We start from the raw sequence: 27,820 nt of genomic DNA on the forward strand, positions 1-27,820 counted from the left end.
CCCCCTGGATTCATAAACCTAGAAAAATTCCAAATTTAGATTTAGAATTTATAAAAGGCTAAGAAGCATGACCATCGTTTAGAAATAGCCCCCCGAAACAGATGCCCTCAATCCCTAACTCCCGTAACAACAATAACCACAACCCTATTTTTCTCCCCATTAGCCATATGATCTCTTTCTCTTTTTCTTGGCTAGTGCTTATTTGGGTCCCTATACATCTAAAAAAACTGGTCACAAACAAATCTCCCCTAGTAAATTAGAGTGCTATAGAGGAAAAAAGTGAACAACATTACTCAACAAAAAACGTTCATCACCATTGAAGCAGGAGATCTCATACCCTAAGCCCTTTCTCCTCCACCCCATTACAGGTACATTACATTACCCTCTTTTCCCCTCAATTCCTTTTTGTAGTTGTGAGTTGTGACTATACCTAGACATGTCATGTTTGTACATTTGTACACAGTTATGGTGGCACTTGAGGTTTGGCTAGGGAAAAGAAAAAAAATAGAAAGGGAATAATTTCTCATAAAAAAAAGAAGGTGAAGGTTAAAAACCCTTGATTGACTTGGGTAATTAATGTCTTTTAGATTATGATTTTGGGTCTTGATTTTAGGTTTCGTTCATGGGTTTTTTGGATTAAGGAAATTGGATTCGAACCCAGATTTTATTAAGGAATGTAACGTTTGAATTTGGTTTGGGGTGGGTATTGGGCGTTGATCTGCCCTGTCTGGGTATTTGATGACTGGATTTCATCTAGGTTTTAGATGCACTTATTGTCTTTTGGGGATTTTGTGTTCTTGGGTTTGGAGTTTTTGCAAAATCTAGACCTTTTGGTGTGTGGCTTGACTCGAGTTTGCAAAATCTATGAGGGTACGAGTCCATTTGAACTTTTAATATTGTTAATATTGACGATCTATTAGTTCTGTTATTTTTTATGGGTTTGGGTTCATGGGTTGCAGACCTAGTTTTGATTTAATGGGTGCTGAGATGATTATGGATGAGATTCAAACTATTGTTTTAGTGTTCAAAATCATACACAGAGTTTAACGTCATCATTTGAAGGATGCCCATTTTGATTAGTTAGTTATTTGTTGGGGCTTAACTGTCATGAAAGCTATATTGGAGAATCTATTGACTCTTTTCCTCTGGTTCAGTGAAAAGAGAACTTTATTCATATGAAAATGAGTATAAAGAACCATTCCAAAAAAAAAAGAAAAAAAAAGAGAGTATGAAGCAAGTTTAAATGTGAACAGGAACTAGGTAGGGGTGTCAACAGATCTTCGGATTGGATCCGCCTATGTCTAAGCCGCGACCCGGTCAAATTTCCTATCAATCGGATCAGATTCGAAGTGTTCTTCGGATTCTACTTCCTACGTCTCGGTTACGATCCATTTCAAATCGGACTGTCCATCAGAGTGTCCTAATAGGTCCTCCCTACATTTTACAGAGTTAAAATTCTCACAAGAGGGCGAATGCAAATTTGACCGGTACCTAGTGTGCTAGGGACTAGGGTCAATGGTTAGTGGTTAGAGAAGGAAGAGAAGAGGGTGACTTGAGATTTGAGATAGATGAATGAAAAAAATACTAAAAATATGAATTGTTCGAAAAAATGCACATGACTTATTTTTACTAAAATACCCCAAAAATAATACTTAAAGTTATAAAAAATTAGAGGGTGTTTTCATAAAATATTATAATAAAACCAGATATAGGACTGCCCCGCGGGCTTTGGTTGGTTGTCTGGATTCTATCGGTAATAATTTAGGATCCTATGATAGGGTCCCGAAATGTGTCCATGGATCTGGGTAACGTGTCTACATCCAGTCTGTTGTGCTACGAATGGAAATTTAGGATGAAACTTCAAGAAGGGCTATATTAAGTACAAATACACATTTAGAAACCATCACATAATCAAGGTAACCATCCATTATGATTTAATAAGATCGCACACCTAGTGACATGCGCAATAAGTGACATACAATGTCATACATGTTTGGAACAATATGGTATATTTTAAACATAGATATTTCATGCCATTTCTTTTACTTTTCAACTTACTCATCTTATTAACGGAATGGACATTATATTTCATCGATATATAAGGTTTTTTTTGTGTAATGCGAGTGAATGCAAGGAATGGAATTTTTAACCATAAGTGTTTTTGGGGTTAGGATGGGAAGTCTTGGAAGAGTTTGGAAGGTTTTTTTTTTTTTTTTTGGATCGAAAGAAATCTAAGGTTTGTCAAAAATAAAATGTATGGATCTTATTTTTAAGGATGAAAGAAAGGAAAAGTTTGAAAAGATAGGAATTTCAAAGCCAAGAAAGAGGGTAAATGAGAGAAGTAGACTAATAGAGTGAAAGAAGATGAAATACTTCTTTGAAATGCTATAGTATTATTTGTGATTGATCACTTGCTTTGATACCACCTTAAATCAATGAGATAATATGTTAATAAGAAGAGAGAAAATGGAAGAGGACAAAGACACGTTTGGGAGGAATTCATTCTTCTATTTGAAAATTGAGTTACTATGCCTTATATACATTATTCAAATGACCCAATAACCCTACACGGTCTTTATTGTCCTATAGAGATCAGGGATGCTTGGTTTAGAGAAACACTACCTAACAAAACAAAACATACTCCCAAAACCAAATATCGTTCCCATCCCCTGCCCTAAACCTAACAACCAATTCAAACTCATCTTTGACAGGACAAATGGACTTCCAAGGCCCAGAGCCTTGACCTCTGCCTAAATTCTTGCTATCCCACACATCCCTTCTCCCCCCATACTTCCTTGCTATAATTTTGCTCCATAAAGCTTCCTTCTCAACACCAATTATCCAAAGCCATTTCCCAAGCAACACTTTATTTTTCGAAGCAATGTTTCTAGTGCCTAATCCCCCCTTTTCTCGTTTGGTTTTGCAAACCCCACTCTGCGTAACCAGATGTTAGATTTTCTCCCTTCATCTTTGTCCTCCCAAAGAAAATCCCTTTGTAATTTTCCAATTACATGCCACCTCCATAGGAATTTTAAATATCATGTATTATGTAGGAAGACTTATGCCCTGTTCGTCTGGGATTATGACAACCGATTGCCACCCCCCAATCCGACTATTGGACTCAAAATTACATTAATTTTGTGTCCAACAATCAGATCGGGGGCTGCCACAATCGGTTGCCACAATCTCAAACGGATATGGCCTTAGAGAATCAAAGCCATCATTTCAATTGGAGTTGTTAAATGGATGAGACTTTTAGAAGTGTGTTTCTTGATTGCATATGAACTTTTGTCACGGAAAGGACAAATTATCTTGGAGGCTCCGTGAGAAACAAGTTCCGAAGATGTTCATGATATAGAAAGCCAGTGGAAGTTTGCAAGGCCCTACTCCAAATCTTAATTTGTTGGAAAGGATCTGCCAATACCTTTCAATGAAACTATCTAAATTGAAGCTGCTGAATCGAATTCACTCGATACACAAGGCAAAATAATCGAGGCACAAGTTATATATTTATATCCAACTAAGAAACTATTGAGACAGTCATATGTGTCCCCCAAATTGATGCAGAAACATCTACTGGAATAATTTTGCTCCCTAATATCTGTTTCAAGCAATCTATTGTTGTTTTTGGAAACCTTTTTGAGATCTATAATGCCTATTTCTAAGTATTTTTCAAGGTTTTGACTTCGCAACGTTTAGTGACGTATTTATTTTAGAACACATAAAATATAGAGTTAGTTTTGGTATTTTTGAAAAATCTTAGTTGTGACTCGTGAGATGGATTTTGCTTAAATTTGTTTCTATTTCTGGTTGGGTGTTGGGGAGTTATTACGGAAGTCAATTTTTTGATTTTTTAAAGGTTGCGGTTATATTTAAGATTATAAGGTCATTCTTATAGGAGGTTTAGGGTAGGGTTAAGTTTTATGTTTGATGTTTTATGTTGGAAATTAGTATTACATTTTCTCTATTGTACGTAGATTCAGTTTATATTTGATTGTTCATCTTTAGTCCCTTGTTATTTTCTCTATATTCCTAGCTTTTTTGGTGATTGGTTGATCATCTTCACCGCCTTGTTATTTTCCCCTATCCCTAGCTCCTATTCCAAAATTTGCCACGTCATTCTCTAACTTAGTTCAATGCCCATTTCTGAGATCAAGATGCTATCTTAATTCAAATAATTTTATGTGTATGCTATTCTATTGGTTAATTTTGCATGGAAATATATTTTATATTAATTTACAAAATGTAGGATTATGATCTGTAGTTTATCATAGTCCATGCTGGGTTATTTTTGTAGTAAGATTTATGCTTTTATAATAATTCGAAGATCTGTGTATATCTCCGTGAAATCTGTCTTTAATTTCACAGAAACACCATCAGCATTTTCTACTTAATAATTGATCTCACTTTGTAGATTGTTAAGCTCTGTATGGAGTGAAGTTGAACACAATCAGAGATGGTTTAGACATTTTATATCATTCAGATGCATGCGGAGTCATCCTAAAGGAAGAACTGGTCTTATTGGAAGTAGATTACGCTCAGGAAATGCCCGGTGATAATCAATCAAACGAATACCATGGAGAACATGCTTTGCCCAAATTTGATTGTGCTCTGCAAGGGCCTAGAGATGGAATATTAAATGGCACCAATGCTGGTGAAGAAACCTTACAGAAAGTAGATTTTCTCAAAAATTGGGAAGGTGATGAACTATCAAATAACATCTGTGAAATAAAAGCTAGATCTCGGAGAACAGATTATACACATCAGGTGGGATGCGACTTGTCAATGGGTACCTGTCAGGGAGAAGATACCTTGCCGAAAGAAGAGGATATAAGCAAAAAAGATGGTCAACCCACAAATCTCATGTATAATGGAGAACCTGAATCCCATAAACAAGGAGTTCAAGTGTCAGATGGTATACCTAAGGTGGATGAGTCTTTGCTAAACATAAAAGCGCAGAGAAATGAAGCAAATGATGATAAACCTACTTCAGAAAACTTTCATGCTGTAACTTCAGATTTTCAGCATAGGGAGCGAGAAGCATTACCTAGTAACTTTCATGAGCCGTCAGAATATCTACCTCAAGCAAATGAGGGTGACCTAGGTAACTTGGAAGTACAGAAGCAAAATGGTGAACCTTCCGACTCATATCCATTTATTCATAAGGTGGAAACTGAGCTGCTAAATGGCAAACATGAGGGAGAAGCTTATCATCTCGAAGTTGAAAGCCCGGAACAAGATGATACTGTCGCATTGTGGGTGAAGGTAAGGGATGCCATTCATTTGTTTTACTTTGAACTCTCTCTCTCTCTCTCTCTCTCTCTCTCTCTCTCTCGGAGTAATCACTTGTTATAGTTTAATCTTTATCATTTTTTTTGAAAAGTTTAATCTTTATCACGAACTTGAATTGTTAGGTTTATGGACTTATTCTACTTCCCTACCACATCATGTTCTGGCGAGTGATTTAATGAGCATTTGATGGAGCTTATATGTATCTGGATTGTGGTTGGTCGTATTGATTAATGATTGCTCATAAGAGGTGTAATTATTTCTATATGTTTTTTTAAGCCTACTTTATAGTTCATGCATTGATGAGTACATAAACATCCATTGCATTTTCTTAGTTTTCATCGACTAGTTGATGATATCCTACTGATGAATGCTCATAAGTAATTTAGAACATTGTTTCATTGTTCTAACTTTCCAGATAATCTAAGTAAGCTGTGTTGGTTGAGAACAAAAATAGTTGTGATTGATGTTGCCACCCATTCTTTCTTGAAAGCGGTATAGATTTCTATGTGTGTATACTTGGTGGCTGCTACTTGCTAGCACCATTAGCTGATACTTGTCACTAGTGTGACTGTGTGAGAAACATATTAACCTACCAGTAGAAACTTTTGTTACTATATTACTTTTTGTCAGTGTTAATGTATAAAAGATTAAATAATGCCTTCCTCCAACAGGTTAAGCTTTTGGAGTAATTGGTTGTTTCACATGGTATCAGAGCTAAGGTCCTGGGTTCAAAACTCCTTGATATTAAAAATCCACATGCGATGGCCGTCCCAAAAGGAGGGAAGATGTGCCATGTGTAGGCCAAACCTAAAAAGAGGGGCCACACATGAGGGGGAGTGTTAAAGTATGAAAGATTAAAAAACGCCTTCTCCAACAGGTTAAGCTTTTGGAGTAATTGTTTGTTTCACCTCAACTCAACTCAACAAAGCCTTTGTCCCAAACTAGTTAGGGTCGGCTAAATGAATCCTTTAGAAAAATTTCATGAAGAAGGAATCTACCTGGCTCTAATACTGGCTCTAGTTGGGTTCTTCTACCCGGATCATTTTCTTCCATTCTTTTTTTTTTTTGAAAATTGACATTTTATTGAATAGTGGTTGGGACAAGTTGTCCCGTCATTATACAAAGTTGGATCAAAGTCCAAGTACAATCCTTAAAAGGATTACAAAGATGTAGAGACTGTGGTATGCTCCTTTAGCACTCCTGCTTTGGCTAAAACATCCGCCTCTTCGTTCGCCGATCTTCTCCGGTGCTCAATTCTAGGTTGCAACACCCTTATGAGGTCAAGGACTTCCGCTATGACATCCTGGAGGCGCCAGGGCCCTTTTGAAATACCCGAAGCCCAACCCACTGCCTTCGTCGAGTCCCCTTCCACTATAAGAGATCGCAAGTTGTTCTCCATAAGCCCATCGTAATCCAAAAAGTAGAGCCTTGATTTCTGCCTCATTTGCATCACAAGTTCCTGCTGGACCCGAGAAGAACATAATGATCGATTGTTTATCATCCCTGATTAGGCCTCCAATCCCTGCCTTGCCAGGGTTTCCTACCCAAGGTCATGTTCTCTGTTATGTTCCTAGCTATCAAGTCTTTCCTCACTGTTTCTACCCAAGTTGTTTTCGGTCTGCCCCTTCCTCTTTTTACTCCTTCAATTTGGCACGAGTCGCCTCTTCTCACCGGAGCATCCAAAGGCCTACGTTGGATATGTCCAAACCATCTTAAGCGATGCTCTCTCATCTTCTCCTCAATTGGTGCCACCCCCACTTTTTTTACGAATGTCTTCATTTTTAATTCTATCGAACCTTGTGTGGCCGCACATCCATCTAAGCATTCGCATCTCCGCTACACTCATCTTATGCACATGCTGCTTCCTGGTGGCCCAACATTCTGAGCTGTACAGCATGGCTGGCCTCACAGCTGTCTTATAAAACTGGATAATTTGTTTCACACTCAGAAGTTAGAAATTTGAGATTTTTCAATTTATGACACATTTATAACTTGATTTATGTTACTGGAATTGGGTTATTTTTATTGTTATAAAACAAGGGATGGTGTTCAATGATAAGTTTGCAAAATGTCAAATGTGCTAGAATAATTAATACTGTGTTCATCAGTGGCTATCTTGGATTCTTGGATTGGTACCAACGAGCTTCTAGATGTGATATGTGCTTTACGTGAGGGTTAGAGATGTTGTACGTGTTTTTATTCTAGGAATCAAAGAACTAGAATGGAAGAAATGGGGGGGGGGGGGGGGGGGGTGGGAAGAGAGAGCTTGAGGATGGAAGACAGAGTTAGGGAAAGAGGAGAATAAGAAGAGGGGGAAGTTTTTGTAGGGTTTGAATCCACCCACACAACCCTCTTTGAATGCACCTACGAAACCCTTGTATAATTGTGGAAGGGGAAAACCCATTTTACGCAGATGGACCCAACTCACTTAAGTGATTACAACTTTAAGTCACAAGACTTGAGTAATGATAGGTAAAATTACATTCTTTCCCCCATTATAAATAAAAGAAAAAAAAAACCTTTACTAAGACTTTGTTTACAAGTATGTGGGGCCTGCGGTCCACTGATATCAGCCCATAATATTTTCATCACTTTCAACACACTCTCAAGCCGGTGCATGAATATCGTGCATGTCTTGCTTGCGAAGAATGTCCTGCAAATGTCCACGTGGCACAACTTTGGTGACTTTGGCATCTATCTTTTCTTTGACGAATTGACAATCAACTTCTATGTGCTTGGTTTTCTCATGGAAAACTTGATTATAGGTAATATATATTGCCGCCATTCAAAACAAATGTATTGCCGCTTTGTTGTCAAAGTAGAGTTTTATAGGCTATCAACTATCACTCCCATTTCTATATGGAGTGTCTTGAGCCACTTGACTTCACAACCCACAAGTTGCATGAACTATGGCCCTGTACTCAGCCTCTGCACTACCTGTTTTTTGCTCCTCCATGTGACAAGATTACCTCCAACAAAAGTGCAATAGCTACTGGTGATCTTTGATCCATATGAGAACCAGCCCAATCTACATCAACATATCCTTCTACAGTCAGGTGGCCCCTCTTGGCATATAAAACACATTTTCAGGTATTCCCTTCAGATACATCAGGATCCTATGAAAAGCTCCCAAGTGATCGAGGTGAGTGCACTGTCAGTTGACCTCTCTTGGCTTATAAACACATTTTCCAGGGTGTCTGTTTAGGTACCTTACGATCCTATAAGCCACTTCCAAGTGAGTAGAGAGAGTTGAGTGCACGAATCTACTAATTATATTCCCAACATATACAATTTTCAAAAAAATCGTCATATGATAAATAAGCTTTCCTACTTGTCTCTGTGATCCTCTAGACCAATTATCAAATGTCCCTGCTGGTGACACAGGATGGGTATGTGAAGATCATTATACGTGCAGCTCTGATACCATACTGATGCGGGATGGGTACGGGAAGATCCCCTGCTGGTGATGCAGGATGGGTACGGGACAATCATTATACATGGAGCTCAAATACCAAATTGATGCGGGATGGGTACGGGAAGATGATATGTGTAGCTCAAATATTTGTCTTGGGGAATTTCTCGGGAAGGGTTATCTTGGGAGATATTTTTTTTTGTTATTTTGGGTTTATATTGGGGAAAAATTGAAAAATAAAATATGTAAAATATATAAAAATATAAATTTAAGAACAAAATCAGGACAACAATTAATATTGTGAACTAAGCATGATATTTTCTTGATTTTTTTGCAGTGAAAATAAAATATAAAGATATCTTGATGATTTTTCAAAATCTCGGGAAAATTTTGGGATTTTGTCGTTTTATAAAGTAATTACAAAATATTGGAGATATTTGTTAATATAATATGGATCCGATCAATGATGGATTTTTGAGGATTGAGGAGAGTGATAGAACCTGAAGATCTCTATTTGATGAGGATTTTAGGACTTGTTATGGTTGATTATTTCTTATTCTCATTTAATCTAGAAATAGTTTTTCCATTTGTATACAATAGCAAGAATCTGTCAATATATATTGTAAAGGTTATTCGAGGTTGGTGAAGCAGTACATCTGGATGTTTTGGGATAAGGGTCATCCAGAACAATGTATGTCTAAAACCATAACCTATATCTACTCTCTCCCCTTCTTGTCTTTTTGTTTTTTATTTGTTTTATTCATAGTTACCGGAAACTTCTTAGTTGGATGGGAAGCTCACTTCCCAAATTTAGGGGAAGCATGCTTCCCACACGCTTCCTACGCTTCATATTTTCAGGATTAAACAATTCATCAAAGAGTGTTTTAAAACTTAAAAATCCATCTTAAGTTTTAATCAGTTGCGAAGTCTTCTTTACTACTTATAATCCTTACCTACATTAGCCTGTCTTCCCCAACCTAATCTAACCATACTCTTTCTATGCACTTCTTTTTTCGCTTCTAATAAGGCTTATTAGTTATTACATCTTAATGTTGACATTCATTAATGCTTCCCACACGCTTCCTCTTTACTTTCTTTCTTGTTTTTAGCTTCCCCCATTTTCTCTTTTCTAAACCCCTCGCTTCCCGCTTTTGCTTCCCGCACTCGCTTTCCATATTGGATTATTTATTTATTTTTTTGAATGCTAAAAACAAGAAAGTTTTATTTATTTTTTTGGGAATTGCTAGCGTCCATCGCAGAAGGCATTTCGTGGATGGTCTGTTGCATCTGACAGCAGCCACAGAAGCTCACTTTTCAGCAGGTTTTGTCTTCATTCACGAGGTGGCTACTGTCAGATGCAACCGACCATCCGCGAAATGCCTTCTGCGATGGACGCTAGCAAATCCCTATTTTTTTAATCTTGAAATCTAAAGTTTGAAAGATTTGACTTCCCATATATGTGAGGATTTGCTTCAAATGATTCCAAAGGAAGTTAAATCGTAGATGAACCTATGCCTTGGTGATGAATAACACATTCATCACCTCTAAATAACCAATTTAGTGCTGGAGTGAAAACACACTATGGCATGGATACTCATTATGTGGGAGAACTCTAAGTTAGTCAAAGGAAGCCATGTTATGCTCTACCCAGTAAACAGGTTGCATATATGGCCCCTAATGGCCTACAAGTGAAGGAGATGAGTCATATGACTCTCTTAAGGAAGCTCCCAGTCCCAGTGAACCATGTATCTATGTTAGAGATGAATAAATTGACTAGTGCTTCGTGTCATTTATTGATGAGATACATTGGTCGTTTGTATTTGATGCCAAGGGTATTTGTGGGCAAATTTTAATAGCAGTTGTATGTGCATATCTCATTAAATGAATAGAACAGGTCAGCATTTGTTGTCTATAAGTGAAGGATATGACTCTCTCACTGGATGCAACTCTGATGCTGATGTTGTCTCCAAAGATTGTGGTGGGGGTGGACAGGATAGATGAATTGCAGGATCTGCAATATAGGCCCACTTTGACATGATTTTCCCCTAAGTAGATGCATCTTGATTTGCAATCTCATGGTCAAATTTCCTCATATTGTCTGGCCTTCTGTGTTGCCACTCTCTATGGAATGATCCGTTAAAGATGCAAAATGTTCCGTGGTCAAAATCGTGAAACATGAAATGGGTTTGAGGGTATCCACTATCCACAGTTTGGTTGTCTGTGACAGCAACTTTTGTAACACATTTCTCAGCATAGTTTACTGAAACAGAACTGTGTCTGTAGGAGACAACATGACCTAAATTACGAGGAGGAAGTATCAGAGATGTCGATAGTCTTCATTATGTCACGGTATGCTTGTGAGATAGGCTGTGCAAGTATCTTGCTCTGACTGAATGAAATAATCTGTACTGATAAGGATTTCCATGCCAGATAATGAAGTCCAACAAACAACTATGGCCCCACTTATTTAAGAATTTCATAAGCTGGGCATAAGATGCATGTTTTGGACCATGACAATGCTTTCAGAGATTACATACAAGATATCTTAATCACTTCTTCATGTTGACAATCTATTAAAGACTGGCATGAACAAAAGCATTCTTCACTACCAGTTGAGTTGAAATCATGGTCAATCCTGAATAACAATGACAGTGAGAGTCTTCAAGTTGTCTTTGTTAGTATCTGGGGCCTCAGAGATGTCGATAGTCTTCATTATGTCACGGTATGCTTGTGAGATAGGCCGTGGAAGTATCTTGCCCTGACTGAATGAAATAATCTGTACTGATAAGGATTTCCATGCCAGATAATGAAGTCCAACAAACAACTATGGCCCCACTTATTTAAGAATTTCATAAGCTGGGCATAAGATGCGTGTTTTGGACCATGACAATGCTCTCGGAGATTACATACAAGATATCTTAATCACTTCTTCATGTTGACAATCTATTAAAGACTGGCATGAACAAAAGCATTCTTCACTACTAGTTGAGTTGAAATCATGGTCAATCCTGAATAACAATGACAGTGAGAGTCTTCAAGTTGTCTTTGTTAGTATCTGGGGCCTAATTCTTTTCATGATTGCTTGGATTCGTCTTTATGCCAACAATGTTTTATGATAATCTGCTTTTGCAATGGATCGTGAGATTACTAGGGTCGATGCATGACTAGTTTTTTATCTGTGATGTAAGGTGAATCAGATGCCTAGATAGTTGAATAATTTGGGTCCAAATCTGGTAGTTGAGTATGTACCTCTATGGACACGGATCTAGAGAAGAGGAATCTCATAGAAAAATTTGATTCCTTAATTCGTTTTTTTGGGTGTTCTCCATCAAACGTCCATACTTTATTTGCGATTTTGCATTGTTGCTTTTGGTTCTGCAGTTTATTGCAGAATGAGTAGCCCACTAAGTTTGTCTTCACCTTTCAGTTGACTATTTGTTTGTCTCCTGACTTATATTTTTTTCCGGAGAACTCTTCATCCAAAACTTTGCTTCTATTCCCTACTATCTTTGCTAGGTTGGTTTAGTCTTAGTTGGTCATCGTTATGGGTCAAGAAATCTTCAACATGTTAATTTATCATCCTTTGGTTTGTTGGTTTTTCAGTTTTTGTATAGAGAATTGATCTAGGCTGAAGCGGAGGCATATTAACTTACAAGTTACAGTCCCGTATTTTTCAAAAAAGTGCTGTACGGACCACAATATAGGATGATCCAAACCGTCCATGTGATGGGCCACAATGTAAATAGGCTGTGCCCAAAAAATCATTTCTATAGGATGATCCCAACCCTCCAATCTATAGAGGAACTGCATATTATGGAAACATCTATAGATCGGAGGGCTAGGATCATCCTATGGAAATGATTTTTGGGGAACAACCTATTTACGTTGTGTTCCATCACATGGACGGTTTGGATCATCCTATATTGTGGTCCGTACAACACTTTTTTGAAAACACACTATGGCATGGATACTCATTATGTGGGAGAACTCTAAGTTAGTCAAAGGAAGCCTTGTTATGCTCTTCCCGATAAACAGGTTGCATATATGGCCCCTAATGGCCTACAAGTGAAGAAGATGAGTCATATGACTCTCTTAAGGAAGCTCCCAGTGAACCATGTATCTCGGTTAGAGGGTTACTGGAGAGATGAATAAATTGACTAGTGCTTCGTGTCATTTATTGATGAGATACATTGGTCGTTTGTATTTGATGCCAAGGGTATTTGTGGGCAAATTTTAATATCAGTTGTATGTGCATATCTCATTAAATGAATAGAATAGGTCAGCATTTGTTGTCTATAAGTGAAGGATAAGACTCTCTCACTGGATGCAACTCTGATGCTGATGTTGTCTCCAAAGATTGTGGCGGGGGTGGACAGGATAGATGAATTGCAGGATCTGCAATATAGGCCCACTTTGACATGATTTTCCCCTAAGTAGATGCATCTTGATTTGCAATCTCATGGTCATATTCCCCAAATTTCAAATTTTAGTTACACTGTGCACTTCTTAGTTCTTTTATGCTTTTTGTGTATCCATCAGTTTTACTGGTAATTTTCATTTTTAGAACATGTCTACATTATTGGAGAGGTCCTTTCCAAATTATTCAGTTTACCTTCCACCTGCATGAAATCCACAAGTGGGATTTGATGGATTCAAAACTGGAAACATTTTAGATCTTTTGTTGGTTTACTTCATTTAGGCCCTGTTCGTTTAAGATTCTCACAAGCGATTGTGACTCCAATACCGATTATTGGACTCAAATTTCTTGTGAGAATCTTAAACGAACAGGGCCTTAGTGTATAGACAGTGGTCTTAAATTGATATTTTCAGTGGATGTTTCTCTGTGCTGTGAACATTGGAAATTTGTGATGTCATCTTTGACTCTTCTTTTTCTCAAGTGTAGTGGAGAGGAAAGTGGCAGCCAGGAATCCGTTGTTCAAGGGCTGATTGGCCGTTATCAACTTTGAAAGCAAAACCTACGCATGGGAGGAAAAAGTATTTTGTAGTGTTTTTTCCCCATACAAGATCACATTCTTGGGCAGATATGCTACTTGTACGCCCAATCAATGAATTACCAGAGCCTCTTGCTTATGGTTCACACTATAGTGCGTTGGAGCTGGTCAAGGACTTGACCACTCCACGCCGCTATATCATGCAAAAACTTGCTGTTGCCATGCTAAACATAAGTGACCAGCTCCATACTGAGGTATAGTTGCTATTTTCTTTGTCTTGTTTCCTTGGCCTGGTTTTAATCCTTGAATATTTTCTCAGTTTATATCTTCTCTAACGTGAATAGGCTGTAATAGAGAGGGCCCGCAAGGTGACAGCCTGGAAGGATTTTGCTATGGAGGCTTGCCGCTGCGAAGGTTATTCTGATCTTGGAAGCATGCTGTTGAAACTTCAGAGTGTAAACCCATGTCCTTGATGTTTGCTAGGAATGATCCACTTGTCTTTGTGCGCACATTTCGCTATGAGCTTTCCAGTATAGTGTTAGACAATTTTGTGGAAAATTCTTTTGAAATTGCCCGACTAAGTTCTTTTCATTGCATTGTTTTTAAGAGTGTTAGTATTTCTACTCATGAGTTTAGGCACTCCCACCCATGTCAGTATTTCCTATTTGATATACTTTCTTATTATGTTTTCCTGGGCTAAATTCTTTTATTATACATTGTATATTGAACTATGCATTAATATATCTAACGATTCTCATGTCCCTATGATTAAGATGTATTTCTTTTGGTGGATAACCAAGGAGACTGAATTATTGCTGGTTCTTTTATGGTGTAAACCCGGAGGCTTGCGATTTCTACAGGAACTTTTAGGAGCTCAATGGAACCAAATTCGCATTCGCATAGTCGTAACCAAGCACAAAATAAATGAACAAACAATAAAAGATGATTAATTGCAACTTAAAGGTTCAACAATTAGCTTTTAAAAGATCTCATGAATGGGAAAACAATCTATACTAAGCATAGATGAATAAAATAACCTAATTAACATTAAAAGAAAAGGAGTCAAGGTTCAAACATCTAACTTTATTCAATATTAAGTTGCTGTCCACAAATAAAAATAAAGATCTAGGGCCCAAATATTGATGAGAAGTTGGCAAATGGCTCAAAGTAAGCTAGGGTAATTAACTAGGGATGTTCCTAAGGGTTTCTAAATGCTAAATGACCAAAAGGGCTGAAAATTTGGAAAAATGTCACTGGTAAGAGTTAAAGTCCTTTCACCTGCGAACCTGTAGATCTTGCGATTCACCTCTTCTGTTGGGAAGGGGGAAAGAGATGGGAAGGGGAGAACCAGAGAGAGAAATAGAGATTGAGATAAAGAGGAGAAAGAGATGGGAAGAGGGAAACTCACCAAGCCATGAGGGAGGAGGGGGATAGCACGCCTATGGCGTGGAGGGAGAGGAAGAGGGCCGTCGGGTTCTTTTTCTTTTTCTTCACAATTATTTTTCAAAAGCTAGGGCACTTTCTCCCAACGAAGCAGGATTCTTCCCTTGGAGCCTTCGATTCCCGTTTCGGTTCCCGCTCTGGCAACCTTGAGTAGGATTTTTCCCTGGGAACCTTTGATTCCCGCTTTCGATTCCCGTTTCGACTCCCGCTTTCGATTCCCGCTCTGGCAACCTTGCTTTCTCCCCATTTCTCATATTTATATGTTTGTTTTGGTGGACCCTCTTTGCTACCAATAATCCTTAAGTGGAAAGACTTCCTTGCCCCTGAAACAAAGAAAGGAAAATAAGCTCATAAGGGCATAATAGGAAAAATAGGCTAAACAAAATAAATAAGGGATAAATGGTGTCTGCAATGGTGGGCCCTAGATGATGTGGACATCCCCCACATCTAGGCATACCAAATAAACATAAATAAGTCCAAAAATCCTCAATAAAAATAAAATAACGAGTGCAATAATGGAAAGAGAACGATCCAATGGCCGGATCACATCATTTTAGAAGAAAAATAGCACAAAAGTCTTCCAATTTAAACATTCATTTTACTAAGCTAATAGAAACAAATGAACTTAATGGATACTCACGTGTCTTCGGAAAAAATATACAACCTCGAGTCATTTATATCATGGTTTTAAATTTCCACTGAAACCGACATGAAATGATCGAAATGTTTCCATTTCCATCTCCACCGAAACCAAAAGCGAAAGGACTGAAATGCATAAACCAAAATTGTGAGTGTAATAATGGTATACTTTATTAGTATGTTTTATATAATTATATTTATACGAAGTGAATGCAGAATGTGGTTCATGCATCATTTATAAATATTTATGGACAGTGATAAATCGACCCCCATGTCTCTCTCTCTCTCTATCTTTCTCTCTCTCTATCTTTCTCTCTAAGCACTGCCCTATATCCCATGTCTCTCTCTCTCTAAGCACTGCCCTATATGGGGGTCGATTTATCACTGCCCATATTTATATGAATTACATGTGAAATTTGGCGAGTACTAAATTGTTTGACATGCGCGACAGTGCATGTCATTAGGTGATGGTTGTCTTGCTTATGTGATGATTTCTAAGTATGTATTTGTGCTTATTCTAGCCTTTCCTGAAGTTTCGTCTTTAAATTCTATCATTTGCATATGTTTTCATACGTTTCCTTGATTTTACAGGATTTCCACTGAAATTTCCGACCGAAACTGAAACTTTTCCGTTTCCGTTGGGTCTGAAATCGAACCCAAAACTAAAATTTAAAACCTTGATTTATAATGCTTAGCATGCATCAGTAATGATGATGAAAATCTAGTTAGATCTTGTACCTGAGCTTGTATAGGGTTGTAGCGAAGTGCTTCCATTTTACAGAAGCGAACAGAACTCGTTCTCTTTAGCAAGTACTAAGTAGTAGGAGTCAGTTTCTTAAATTCTTCTAGTTGCCTTAGGCAGTTTCAAGCTACGGATAAGGGCCCCATTTTGGGTTAAATGAACTGCCTGTTTTGTTTAAAGGCAACTGTAAAGGCCTTCCCTTAGGTTTAATTATAGGTCTTTTATGCCTGAGCTAGTAAGCTTTTCCATGTCTGCCAGGAGCATAACAAATGAAGTGAGGTCCCACGTAATGTCTATGTCTTATGTTAGTTATATACTCGTTGGGTCATATGTTCTACCCTGCCTAAGGCCTTGATGCAGCCAACGATGAAAGAAATACCCACAGAAAATAAGCAGTGTAAGAATACTGGTAGAAGAATACCTGAACACGGCAGTTTGTGCAGCAAATAAATAAAAATGAAATGACAAGAAGCAAAGCTAAAAGAGAGCCAACGATGAAAGAAATACACACAGAAAATAAGAAGGAATAGGTAAGAATACTGGCAGAAAAATACCTGAACATGGCATATTGAAAGACAAACCACATAGAGGAAGGTGGAAGCCAAAAGGGAACCTTTCAGGGTTTCATCACCGAGAGGGGGAAGCTACGGAGTGCCGGTCGGTGAACCTTACGATCGATGTGACACATGCATGTGCTTGAGACTGAACCAAGTTCTGTTAATTTCTGATATTCCTTTGACTGTTCGAAATGAGGATTGATCTGTGATGGAATAGGGATATAGGAAGATAGGAACATAGGCAGACTATGGAGAGGAAAGAAGACATTTGGGCTCCAGATTTTGGCCTAAATGGTTTTCTGGAGATGGAGGTATGCAATGAGAAAAGAAGAAGTGAAGAAAAGGAAATGGGAAAGAACAGTCATAGATGATACCCATGTTATTAAAATCATACGATTTACAATTCAACTCAAATCGAGGGTTGAACGATTCAAATCGGAAGGAAGAATTGTTTTTCATAAAAATCATATTATTCAAGTATGATTCGGCTTGGGAAGTGATATACCCGCCCCTTTTGGTTACTTGGGACACCCAGCAGCAGTGTATCAATGACTGCAGAGGAGCTGATGTACTTCACGTCAGTAGGATTCAATGGGGCTGATTGCCACGTACACTGGTCCTGGGTGTCCCAAGTAAAAAAAAAGGGCGTGTATATCACTTCCCTTCGGCTTTGAAACTTGCATTTTTTATGATTCTTTTTGTTCGCTTATTTTTTTGTGGTGAACCCTTTACGAATTAGAAAAAAATCGTATATAAACCATATAGAAATCCCCTGCCCCAACTTATAACCTAAAATCAAGTAAAGAAAACCCTAACTCTATTCTTTTCCTCTTTCCTTCTTTCTTTCCTTCTCCTCCTCATCCTTCCTACTTCTACCAATACCAGCCGCATGTTTAGATTACTAATAATGGAATTTTATATTTAATTTAATCGTGTTTGAATGAAAAATAGATAATTACTCATTTTATTCTTATTTTTGATTTTTTATATATTTTTATATTTTTTCTCATTTTTATGTATAAATCTGAAAAAATCTTATGATTTCCGATCCGATACGTTTGAACCCTGTTACGATTTACGATTTGATTTCGATTTTCAGAACTTTGGATGCTACTTTCACCTTCCTTCCCAGTTTTGTAGCCTTGATGCATATTGATTATTGAGCAAACTATTACACTTGGGTCTTCTCTGTCTGGAACTGATAGGCGCCTTTAACAACGTTTTATTGTACTTTGAATGTAATGCATTCCCATATCTTTGTAGCTGGTGTTTTTGCTAGAAAAGATGTGGGCTCGATGCGGGCAATTGTTTTTGTGAAACAACCAGTTACTCCAAAAGCTCAAGCTGTTGGAGAAGGCGTTATTTAATCTTTTATACTTTTTAATACTCCCCCTCACGTGTGGCCCCTTTTTAGGCTTGGCCTACACATGGCACATGTGGCCCCCTTTTTTGGGTCTGGCCATTGCATGTGGATTTTGCTACCGAGGAGGTTTGAACCCAGGCATTTGCTCTGATACCATGTGAAACTACCAGTTACTCCAAAAGCTTAAGCTGTTAGAAGGCGTTATTTAATCTTTCATACTTTAACAGTTTTTTAGATCATTATGAAGAGATGTGGTTGTATGTAGGTAATCTTTATGTAGATGGTCGTCAAGTTTTACGTTCATGCTACAGTTATCCACTGTCGTTTACTGTGCTAACTGCTACTATCTTATAACAAGTTTTCTCTACTGAAGAAGATACGATTGTGTTTGTTGGAGTAAAATGGTGTATTTTCCTGGCAGATGATATTGCCAACCTACATAGATTCTGATTGGCTAGAGCATTCTTTTGGCTCTTGGGTACACCATTGTCAAATTGCTCGAAGTGCTGAATCCGTTGAAACTCTTACAAAGGTATTTATTTTATTGTTTTCTTGCAGTCTTATTTCAAAATAATGATTGCAAAACTGCAGGCTTATACACACACAAAGGTCCTCTATTATTATTTGGAGTGCCCCTTTTTTCATCTCATCTCTGTTCAAGGAAATTACAAGGAATAATGCATTCATCTATGCTTATTTTTTTAATTCAATTTCTTTAAAAAAAATTGGTATTCTGCCATCGGAAAATCATTAAACACATGATAATGTGCATGCAATGACAAAGAGAAGTTAAGGTATCATCTATACTTTGGTGTATTCAATTTCTTTCAAAAAAGAAATCGGTATTCTGCCACTTATAAGTCATGAAACACATGATAATTTGCATACGATGACAAAAGTTACGATATCAGCTAGGGGTGGACATGGTTCGGTTCGGTTTTGGGCTCAACCCAGAACCGAACCATATATAATCGGTTCCCTGAAATTGGAACCAGAACCGAACCATATATGTATGGAACCGAACCGAACCAGAACCATATATAATCGGTTCGGTTCGGTTCGGTTCTGGGTTTACCCAACCTTCACCAATGGCCCTGTTTATATATGAATAATGAATTACACTTGGTTATTCTGTTCAACATGGGACAAAGACAATGTGGGCTCCCTCGTGGTGATATAGAAGATCAACGGTTTTGATCTCACTTACTCTATACCTTGTGGTGATATAGAATAAGGCCATGTTTGGAAACCATAAATTTTTTTTATCCATAAAATATTAGTTTATAATGTGGAGAGAGATGGGTTAGGGGGTGGGAGGAGACACTTAAGGTGAGGGTCGGTTCTCGGTTCGGTTCTCGGTTCCGGAATCCCAAACCCAGAACCGAACCGAATTTGCACCGGTTCCCGGATTTCTGAACCGGAACCGAACCATATAGAAATGGAACCGAACCGAACCGAACCAAATGTGCCGGTTCGGTTCGGTTCCTCGGTTCAAACCGGAACCATGTCCACCCCTAATATCAGCTTCAGTTATTGTGTGATATATTTACTTTTGTGGTTAGCTTGAACTCGAGGTGACAAGTTTGACTACCTAACTTTCTCAAGGCATTAAGAATACTTTTAGATTAATCTTGAAAAGTTCCTGTATGTAAACAATGTAGTTGTTATACCCTTTTTTGCGGGTTTTTATCTACCTTTATGTATTCCAAGGATAGCATTTTGTATTGTCTTGGGTTTGGCATTGACATAATAGTGGAGCTGTTTCTTTGAATTTTTTGTGCAGAAGAATTTATTGTGATCTCTTGTATTCTAAGTTACCCTTTCTTGACCAGGAATTAGTAGATTCTGTGATGTGGAATGAAGTTGAAGTGCTTTGGGATGCACCCGTCCAGCCTAATTTGGGCTCTGAATGGAAGACTTGGAAGCAAGAAGTCATGAAATCGTTCTCGACATCACATCCTGTAGGTAGTTCTGGGGATTCAGAGCAACGGAACTTTGATGATGCCGCAAGTGTGGGCCCCCAAATCAGTAGGAAACGACCAAAGCTTGAAGTTCGTCGGCCGGAGATGCATAGATCTCGTGTTGAAGCAGAGGTTTGTGGGCCTGACTCTGGATTTCTCAATTGCCAGCCCATCGAAAATGCTACAATGGAATGCGAGCCCAGCAAAGATGGATCGTTAACCATGCTAGCTGCGGCAACAGGGTACCTTGGAAGTGTGGCCGATACATGGGATGAGATCGTAGTCGAATCACGCAATCATGAGTTTAATCAAACTGTAGAAGAGGCAAGTACCCCCGTGCAGGGAGGGAATGATGGGAAATCTTTAGTGGATGTCCAACAAGGATCACATTCTGAGAATAAGTACCGCCAGTGTATGGCTTTTATTGAAGCTAAAGGAAGGCAGTGTGGAAGATGGGCGAATGACGGTGATATATATTGTTGCGTGCATTTGAGCACTCGATTTGCTGACAAAACTGCAAAACTGGAACAATCTCCGTCTTTTACAGGCTCAATGTGTGAAGGTACAACTACGCATGGTACAAGATGTAAGCACCGTTCTCGAAATGGCTCTTCATTTTGCAAGAAACATCGAATTCAGGGCAGTGATGATTTGGCGAATGGTGACATGTCATCTATTTCACCGGCGAATATGCTCAAGAGAAAGCATAGTGAGAAGAGAGACTCATTTGAGAAAACCCACGAGCTGGAAGTTGTATCTGGTAAAGAAATAGTTTTAGTGGGATTTCAAAATCCCGCCCAAGAGGACTTAAGATTAGTAACCGAAAGAGAACCGTTGGAAGAAAATAACAGCTTAATGGTGAAGCCTGAGCATTCTGGTGAATCTGCGAAAGGTTATTGTCAAGATTTGCCACGTTGCATTATATGGTGTTGGCAGAATAACAGCCAATGTCTAGAAAGAGCTAAGACACACTCCTTATATTGTGAAAAACACCTTCCTGCCTTTCTTAAACGTGCAAGGAATGGTAAGAGTCGGCTTATATCCAAAGATGTGTTTTTGGATCTTCTAAGGACTTGCAGCTCTAGGCAACAGAAAGTGCATTTACATCGAGCATGTGAGCTTCTTTACGGGTTTATGAAAAGTGCCTTATCTCGTCGAAATCTTGTTTCTAAAGAAAGCCTTATGGGTTGGATATTATCAGAGGCCTCTAAAGATTCTAGCACTGGAGAATTCTTATTGAAGGTGGTCTCGTGTGAAAAAGAGAAAATTGGGAAGCTTTGGGGCTTCGATGCCGAGAAGGACAAGCAGATTTCTGAACCAGTGCTTATGCTAGAAGCAAAAGCGAACAAACAAGATGTTCAGAGTCCTCAGACAATTATTAAATGCAAGATTTGTACAGAGGAGTTTCCCGATGATCAAGCACTAGGGTCCCACTGGATGGATATTCATAAAAAAGAAGCTCAGTGGCTGTTCAGAGGATATGCGTGTGCAATTTGCATGAATTCATTTACTAACAGAAAAGTTCTAGAGAAGCATGCAAAAGAGAGACACAGTATACAATTCCTCGACCAATGCTTACTTTTTCAGTGTATGCCTTGTGGTAGCCATTTTGTGAATCCCGAGCAATTATGGTTGCACGTTCTGTCACTTCACTCCATGGATTTTAGGCTTCGGACCAATTCCGAACAGCTAAACCAATCCGGAAACCAAGCTCCTCCACCTAAGCTTGAGCTAGGCAATAACGCCTACTCAAGTAATGATGCTAAGGATAATCATTCTAAGAGTCCAGATCTCTCCCGTAGATACATTTGCAGGTTTTGTGGGTTAAAATTTGATCTCCTACCGGATCTCGGTCGCCATCATCAAGCTGCCCATATGAATTCAAACTCCAGCCACTTCCCTATAAGGAGACGGAACCGTCTTAATGCTTCTAAACTAAAACATGGGCGACCCGGCCGTCCTAGATTAAAGAAAGGGTTTGGAGCGGCACTTAGAATTAGGAACTCAGATGGTTTTGGTGTGAAGAAACTCTTTCGGACGCCAAATTTAGTTAGCTCTGCACCATTACCATTGCAAACTCAGGCAATTGAAACAGCAGGTTTGGAAAGATTTGTGGAATCTGATTGCTCAGCTGTTGCAGAAATCCTGTTCGCGGAGATACAGAGATCGAAAGCGCGGCCAAGTAATCTTGAGATTCTTTCTATTGCTCGGTCTACTTGTTGCAAGATACGCCTCCAAGGTGCACTGGAGGAGAAGTACGGAGTATTGCCGGAGCGTTTGTATCTAAAGGCGGCCAAGCTTTGCAGTGAGCTGAACATTCAAGTGGAGTGGCACATGGATGGGTTTATATGCCCCAAAGGATGCAAACCCCTCGTGGGTCCCAATTCTTTGGCACCATTGGTGCCTCTTCCAGATGGGTTTATAGAACCTGCCTCTGTAGCTTCACCAAATTTTATGAATGGGAAGGAGTGGGAGATGGATGAAGGCCACTATATTTCTAGGCATTTCAAGCGGAAACCCATGCAAAAAGCGATTGTTTTATGCAAAGATGTGAGCTTTGGACGAGAGTCGGTTCCTGTGGCTTGTGTCATAGACGAGGATCTGAAGGACTCTCTCAATTTCATTACTGATAAAGAGTCAAATGGCCAAAATCCTTGCAGTTCCATGCCTTGGGAGGGTTTTACTTATGTCACAAAACGGTTGCTTGACCCATCCCTCGGTCTTGATACAGAAGTACTTGTCTTCTCTTTTTCTTTAATCTGATTCCCGTCTATCATTTATTGTAAAAGAAATGATTTTCTGACTTTGTGCAGAGTTCACAGTTGGGATGTGCTTGCCCACATCCATCCTGTCATCCCGAAACGTGTGATCATGTGTATCTTTTTGACAATGATTATGAAAATGCCGAGGACATTCATGGTAAACCAATGCATGGAAGGTTTCCTTATAATGAGAAAGGGCAGATAATTTTAGAGGTAATTTTTTCTACTTTTCAGTGGAAATGGTACCATGATTGCCAAACTTCCAATTCAGTTTAATTTGTTAGCTAGTCTTAGAGATACAGATTGATTGTCAAAGTTCCGATAATGTTTCATTGTTACGTATGCTTGGAAATATAGATATTTTATCAATTAGGGGTAGATTTTCCTTGGTAACTCTCTGGGTTTTAGGGGTATTTTGGTCATATGGCTTTCTATTGGTTTTGTTAAAGTATAAAACATAAATAACGCCTTTCTCCAACAGCTTAAGCTTTTGGAGAAGTTGGTAATTTAACATGGTATTAGAGCCAAAGGTCTAAAGTTCAAACCTCCTGGATAGCAAAAATCCAAATGTGATGGTCAGCCCAAAATGGGACCACATGTGCCACGTGTTTGCCAAGTGGGCCACACGTGTGGGGGAGTGTTAAAGTATAAAACACAAATAATGCTTTTCTCCAACAGCTTAAGCTTTTGGAGAAGTTGGTAAGTTAACAGGTTTGAAGTTTGATACTTCGCTTAATAGGAGGGTCAGTAACTACTATTTAAATACTCCACTATTCACTCATCGACTCACCTGAGTCGACTACCAAAAACCAATACGCCCCTATTCACTCATCGACTCGCCTGAGTCGACTACCAAAAACCTTGGCCGAGCTCTTGTCCGAATCTGAGTTTTGCCTTGCCAAGTCAATCAAAACTCCTTTGACTTGCCCAATTTAATTAAAAATTGGCCATGTCAATCATTGACTTTCTGAGTAAACTCTCTATTTACATTGCTCGAGTTCTTATCTGAGACTGCTTTTTGAAATGTTGCTTACCTACTTTTGGGTTCATTCTCCATTTTACCAAATTGCGCAGGAGGGCTATCTAGTCTACGAATGCAATTCCATGTGCAAGTGTGACAAAACTTGTCGGAACAGAGTTTTGCAGAATGGAGTACAAGTCAAATTGGAAGTCTTCAAAACAGAGAACAAGGTGAATTTTTATCAGCTTTTCATAATACCAGGCGTCCAAAATTGATTTGATACTCTCTGGGTTACAGGGTTGGGCAGTCAGAGCCGGTGAAGCAATTCAACGTGGGACGTTTGTGTGCGAGTACATTGGGGAGGTTTTGAATGATCAGGAGGCGAATTCGAGGGGCGAGAGGTTTGAGTTTCTGCCGACTGATTATTATTATTATTATTATTAGGGATTTGCTAGCGTCCATCACAGATGGTCTGTTGCATGTCAGACGAGCCACCTCATGAATGAAGACAAAAGCTGCTGTAAAGTGAGCCTGTGTGGCTGGTCTGACCGTCTGACATGCAACAGACGCTATGCGATGGATGCTAGCAAATCCCTTATTATATATATATATATATATATATATATATATATATATATATATATATTTGAATTATTCTCTGCCCACTGATATATTATTGTTTTACCTTTATCTTTAAAAAAAAAAAGCCCCTTTTCCTTTATGATCATTGGTTTATGCTTCATCTTGGAAGGACTTGTTTTGAAATCTCAGGTATGACAATGAAGGATGCAGCTATCTATATGATATAGATGCTCATTTAGATGATATGAGTGGCTTGAATGAAGGAACAGTTCCATATGTTATTGATGCCACAAAATATGGCAATGTTTCACGGTTCATCAATCACAGGTACCGGATATTGTTGGTAACGTGCGCGGTTTGTTTTGGTCTCCTTCATGGCTTCATTAGCTACATTTTGTTGTTTGCTGCCTTGTATATTTGGATTGAATTTTTTATATTTTCCATTTTTTTTGCTGTTTATGTCGATGGCAGTTGCGCGCCTAACCTTGTAAATTATCAAGTTCTAGTGGAGAGCATGGATTGCCAGCTAGCACATATTGGTCTCTACGCTGGCCGAGATGTATGAACCTCTCTCTCTCTCTCTCTCTCTCTCTATATATATATATATATATATATATATATATATATATATATGAGGAAAATGATTGTGAGCTTGAAGCTCATATAGCTTATATGAGCTTGAGGGCCCAAACACATGTGGGCCCACATTGTTAGGATGATCCAAAGCATTCATTTGAAAGGCCTTTACATAGATAGGGTGTGTATAAAAAACAGCTCCATAGGATCATCCTAACCCATCCAAAAGTGGAGGGCAAAATGGACAGACACCGTTTGCCACAAATCTACCCATTTTTGCCCTCCCCTTTTGGAGTGGTTAGGATGAGCCAATGGAGCTGATTTTTGGTACACACCCTATCTATGATGGGGTCTTGCAAATGAATGGTTTGGATCACCACAAAAAATGTGGGACCCATGTGTTTGGGCCCTCAAGCTCATATAAGCTATATGAGCTTCAAGCTCACAATCATTTTCCTATATATATATATATATGGGATCTGCTAGGACCATCGCAGAAGCCATTTCGCGGACAGGCTGTTGCATGGGAAAGCAGCCACATAGGCTCAGATTTTGTCTCATTCTTAATTCATCTGAGGTGGCTGCTCTCTCATGGTCTGCGAAATGCCTTCTGCGATGGTCCCTAGCAAATCCCTATGCTTTTATATATGTGCGTGCGTGCGTGAGTTCAACACTTCTGAAGTGATTTAAAAAATTAAGAAAAATAAAAAAAATAAAATTACTATAAAATGTAGAAAAAGTGTATTTCATTTCCAAGAAGAAATCATCATCCAACCATCATTCCACCAAGAAAATAAAGTATGAACTCCATCCAAAAAATATTATAACAATACAAAGGAGCCAAACAAACAGCTTAACAAGTTCATATCATATTTTTCACATTTCAAAGAGAGAGAAAAAATGGAAAGAAGTATAAATAAGCCTCAAACTGATCAACAAGTTAGGTATTTGTCTTTAACCACATCGTCCACACCCTCAGTGGAGAGATTGGATGTCGAAGTACTTATCTGCAGTTTGATGCTCAATTTTGGTGAATGAATTGGCCGAGCCTTTGTTAGGGAGCTATTTCCTCAATTCAATTTCAACAGACTCTTCCAAACAAAGGTCTCGAATACCCGTCATTGGGGACGGGAATAGAGTTGCGGTCACTGCACCCAGGCCTACATATTCTGGATTTTCGTAACCAAGAGCGCTCTCTCACCTGTTCACTTGCCTACTGTCGGAGGACTTTTTAGATCATGCTTGTTGCAAACCTTGAAGTCCATCTCTACTGTCTTTTTTACTGTTTGTTTTCGAATCGAATGTCCCTCTCTAGTTGAAGTAGCTAGATTTACTCATTTTCACCCTCTTTTCAAGTATTGTCACCCCTTTTTGTTTGTCTTTTTCTTAAAAGTAACTGCATTACCCGCCTTTATTTTTTGTCTTTTCCTGAAAATGAAGTTATGATACATAGGCAGGGATTCGAATGTATCTACAAATTCTATTTCAATATGGACACATGAGATATGCCAACGGTTTCGCATAAGTTACTGCTGCCAAAGTAGCTTCCCCTTATGTATTTATACACTTTATCGTCACAGTAGAGCACTCTATTGCTTAAAATCATTGTAAATTTCTCATGTAACTATAGGCAATAGGGCAAAGTGGCAAAACCATCCAAATTCGTTGAAATTGTTCCAAATGTCTCACCTTCTGTGCTAAACTAAGAATGGCGAAAGTGGCAAACCATCCAAATATTGTTCCAAATGGCTCATATTGTGTTCTAAATTGCTGTTCTTGTTAAGCAGGTCGCCAAAGGGGAAGAACTGGCATATGACTATCGATATAAGCTACTGCCAGGAGACGGACACCCTTGCCGCTGCGGTGCTTCAAACTGCCGAGGCCGTCTCTACTAAAAACATCCTTCAAAAAGAATCTCACTGCCTCACCTTCAAGCCCATGGAGGTTTCTCCTATTGATTGTTGGGGGCTTGGAACTGATCATAGATGAAAAATTGTATCTCTTGCTTGGGCTGGTCAGTCAGGAAAAGAGATATTTGGTAGCATTACTGCCATTAGATTACAATGTTGATCTTGTTAAACTGAAATCAATTGTTGATTCTTTCCCTTCCATAATGTTGCAGACATCTTAGTGTAGACACCACTTTGGAAAATACAAGCTTCCTTAAATGGCAATGGAGGATTAATTTTTTTTCTTTTAAATTTTTTGTTGGTTCTGCTGCTTCATAGTAAATGTTACCTCATCTGTAGAAAATTCATTGCAGCCAAGTACCAAGCAATGATAAAATGGAGTTCCATAGGACTTACAAGGTCTGATATTGTCAACTAGCCCTTTAAATAAAAAAAAAGGGAATGAATACATTCATCCCTTTCTTTTACTTGGGACAGCCCCCTCTAGTGTATTAATGGCTATTCTTTTACACAAGAAGAGGCTGTCCCATGTAAAAAAAACGGCCAACCCTCTAGTGTATTCATGAAGGCCAAGAATCCAGGCTCCATCCCCAGTTGCGAGTTGATACAGTAGACAAATAAACTGTATCCCTTTTCACGTTGTAGCGCTTTGCAAACACCAAAGGCTA

At 38.7% G+C, this 27,820-nt stretch overlaps 1 protein-coding gene across 2 annotated transcripts; it reads left to right on the plus strand.

Annotated features, from left to right (window-relative positions):
• Nucleotides 1-27,443, plus strand: SUVR5 (histone-lysine N-methyltransferase SUVR5). Of its 2 annotated transcripts, none has more exons than XM_077377094.1 (12): nt 1-368; nt 4,415-5,265; nt 13,608-13,910; nt 14,001-14,111; nt 18,822-18,932; nt 20,233-23,094; nt 23,184-23,336; nt 24,198-24,314; nt 24,382-24,485; nt 24,856-24,993; nt 25,138-25,225; nt 27,030-27,443. In XM_077377094.1, the coding sequence occupies exons 2-12, from the start codon at nt 4,546-4,548 to the stop codon at nt 27,135-27,137; spliced, it is 4,815 nt and encodes a 1,604-aa protein (XP_077233209.1). In that variant the 5' UTR covers nt 1-368; nt 4,415-4,545; the 3' UTR covers nt 27,138-27,443. The 2 variants fall into 2 exon arrangements, with proteins under 2 accessions (XP_077233209.1, XP_077233208.1); XM_077377093.1 differs by having other exon boundaries at nt 3-368; nt 23,175-23,336.
• The last annotated feature ends 377 nt before the right edge of the window (nt 27,444-27,820 follow it).

The sequence above is a fragment of the Tasmannia lanceolata genome, unplaced genomic scaffold (assembly GCF_043159265.1).
Source record: "Tasmannia lanceolata isolate RefF3 unplaced genomic scaffold, GAP_Taslan_0.1 ptg000004l, whole genome shotgun sequence".
NCBI lineage: Eukaryota > Viridiplantae > Streptophyta > Magnoliopsida > Canellales > Winteraceae > Tasmannia > Tasmannia lanceolata.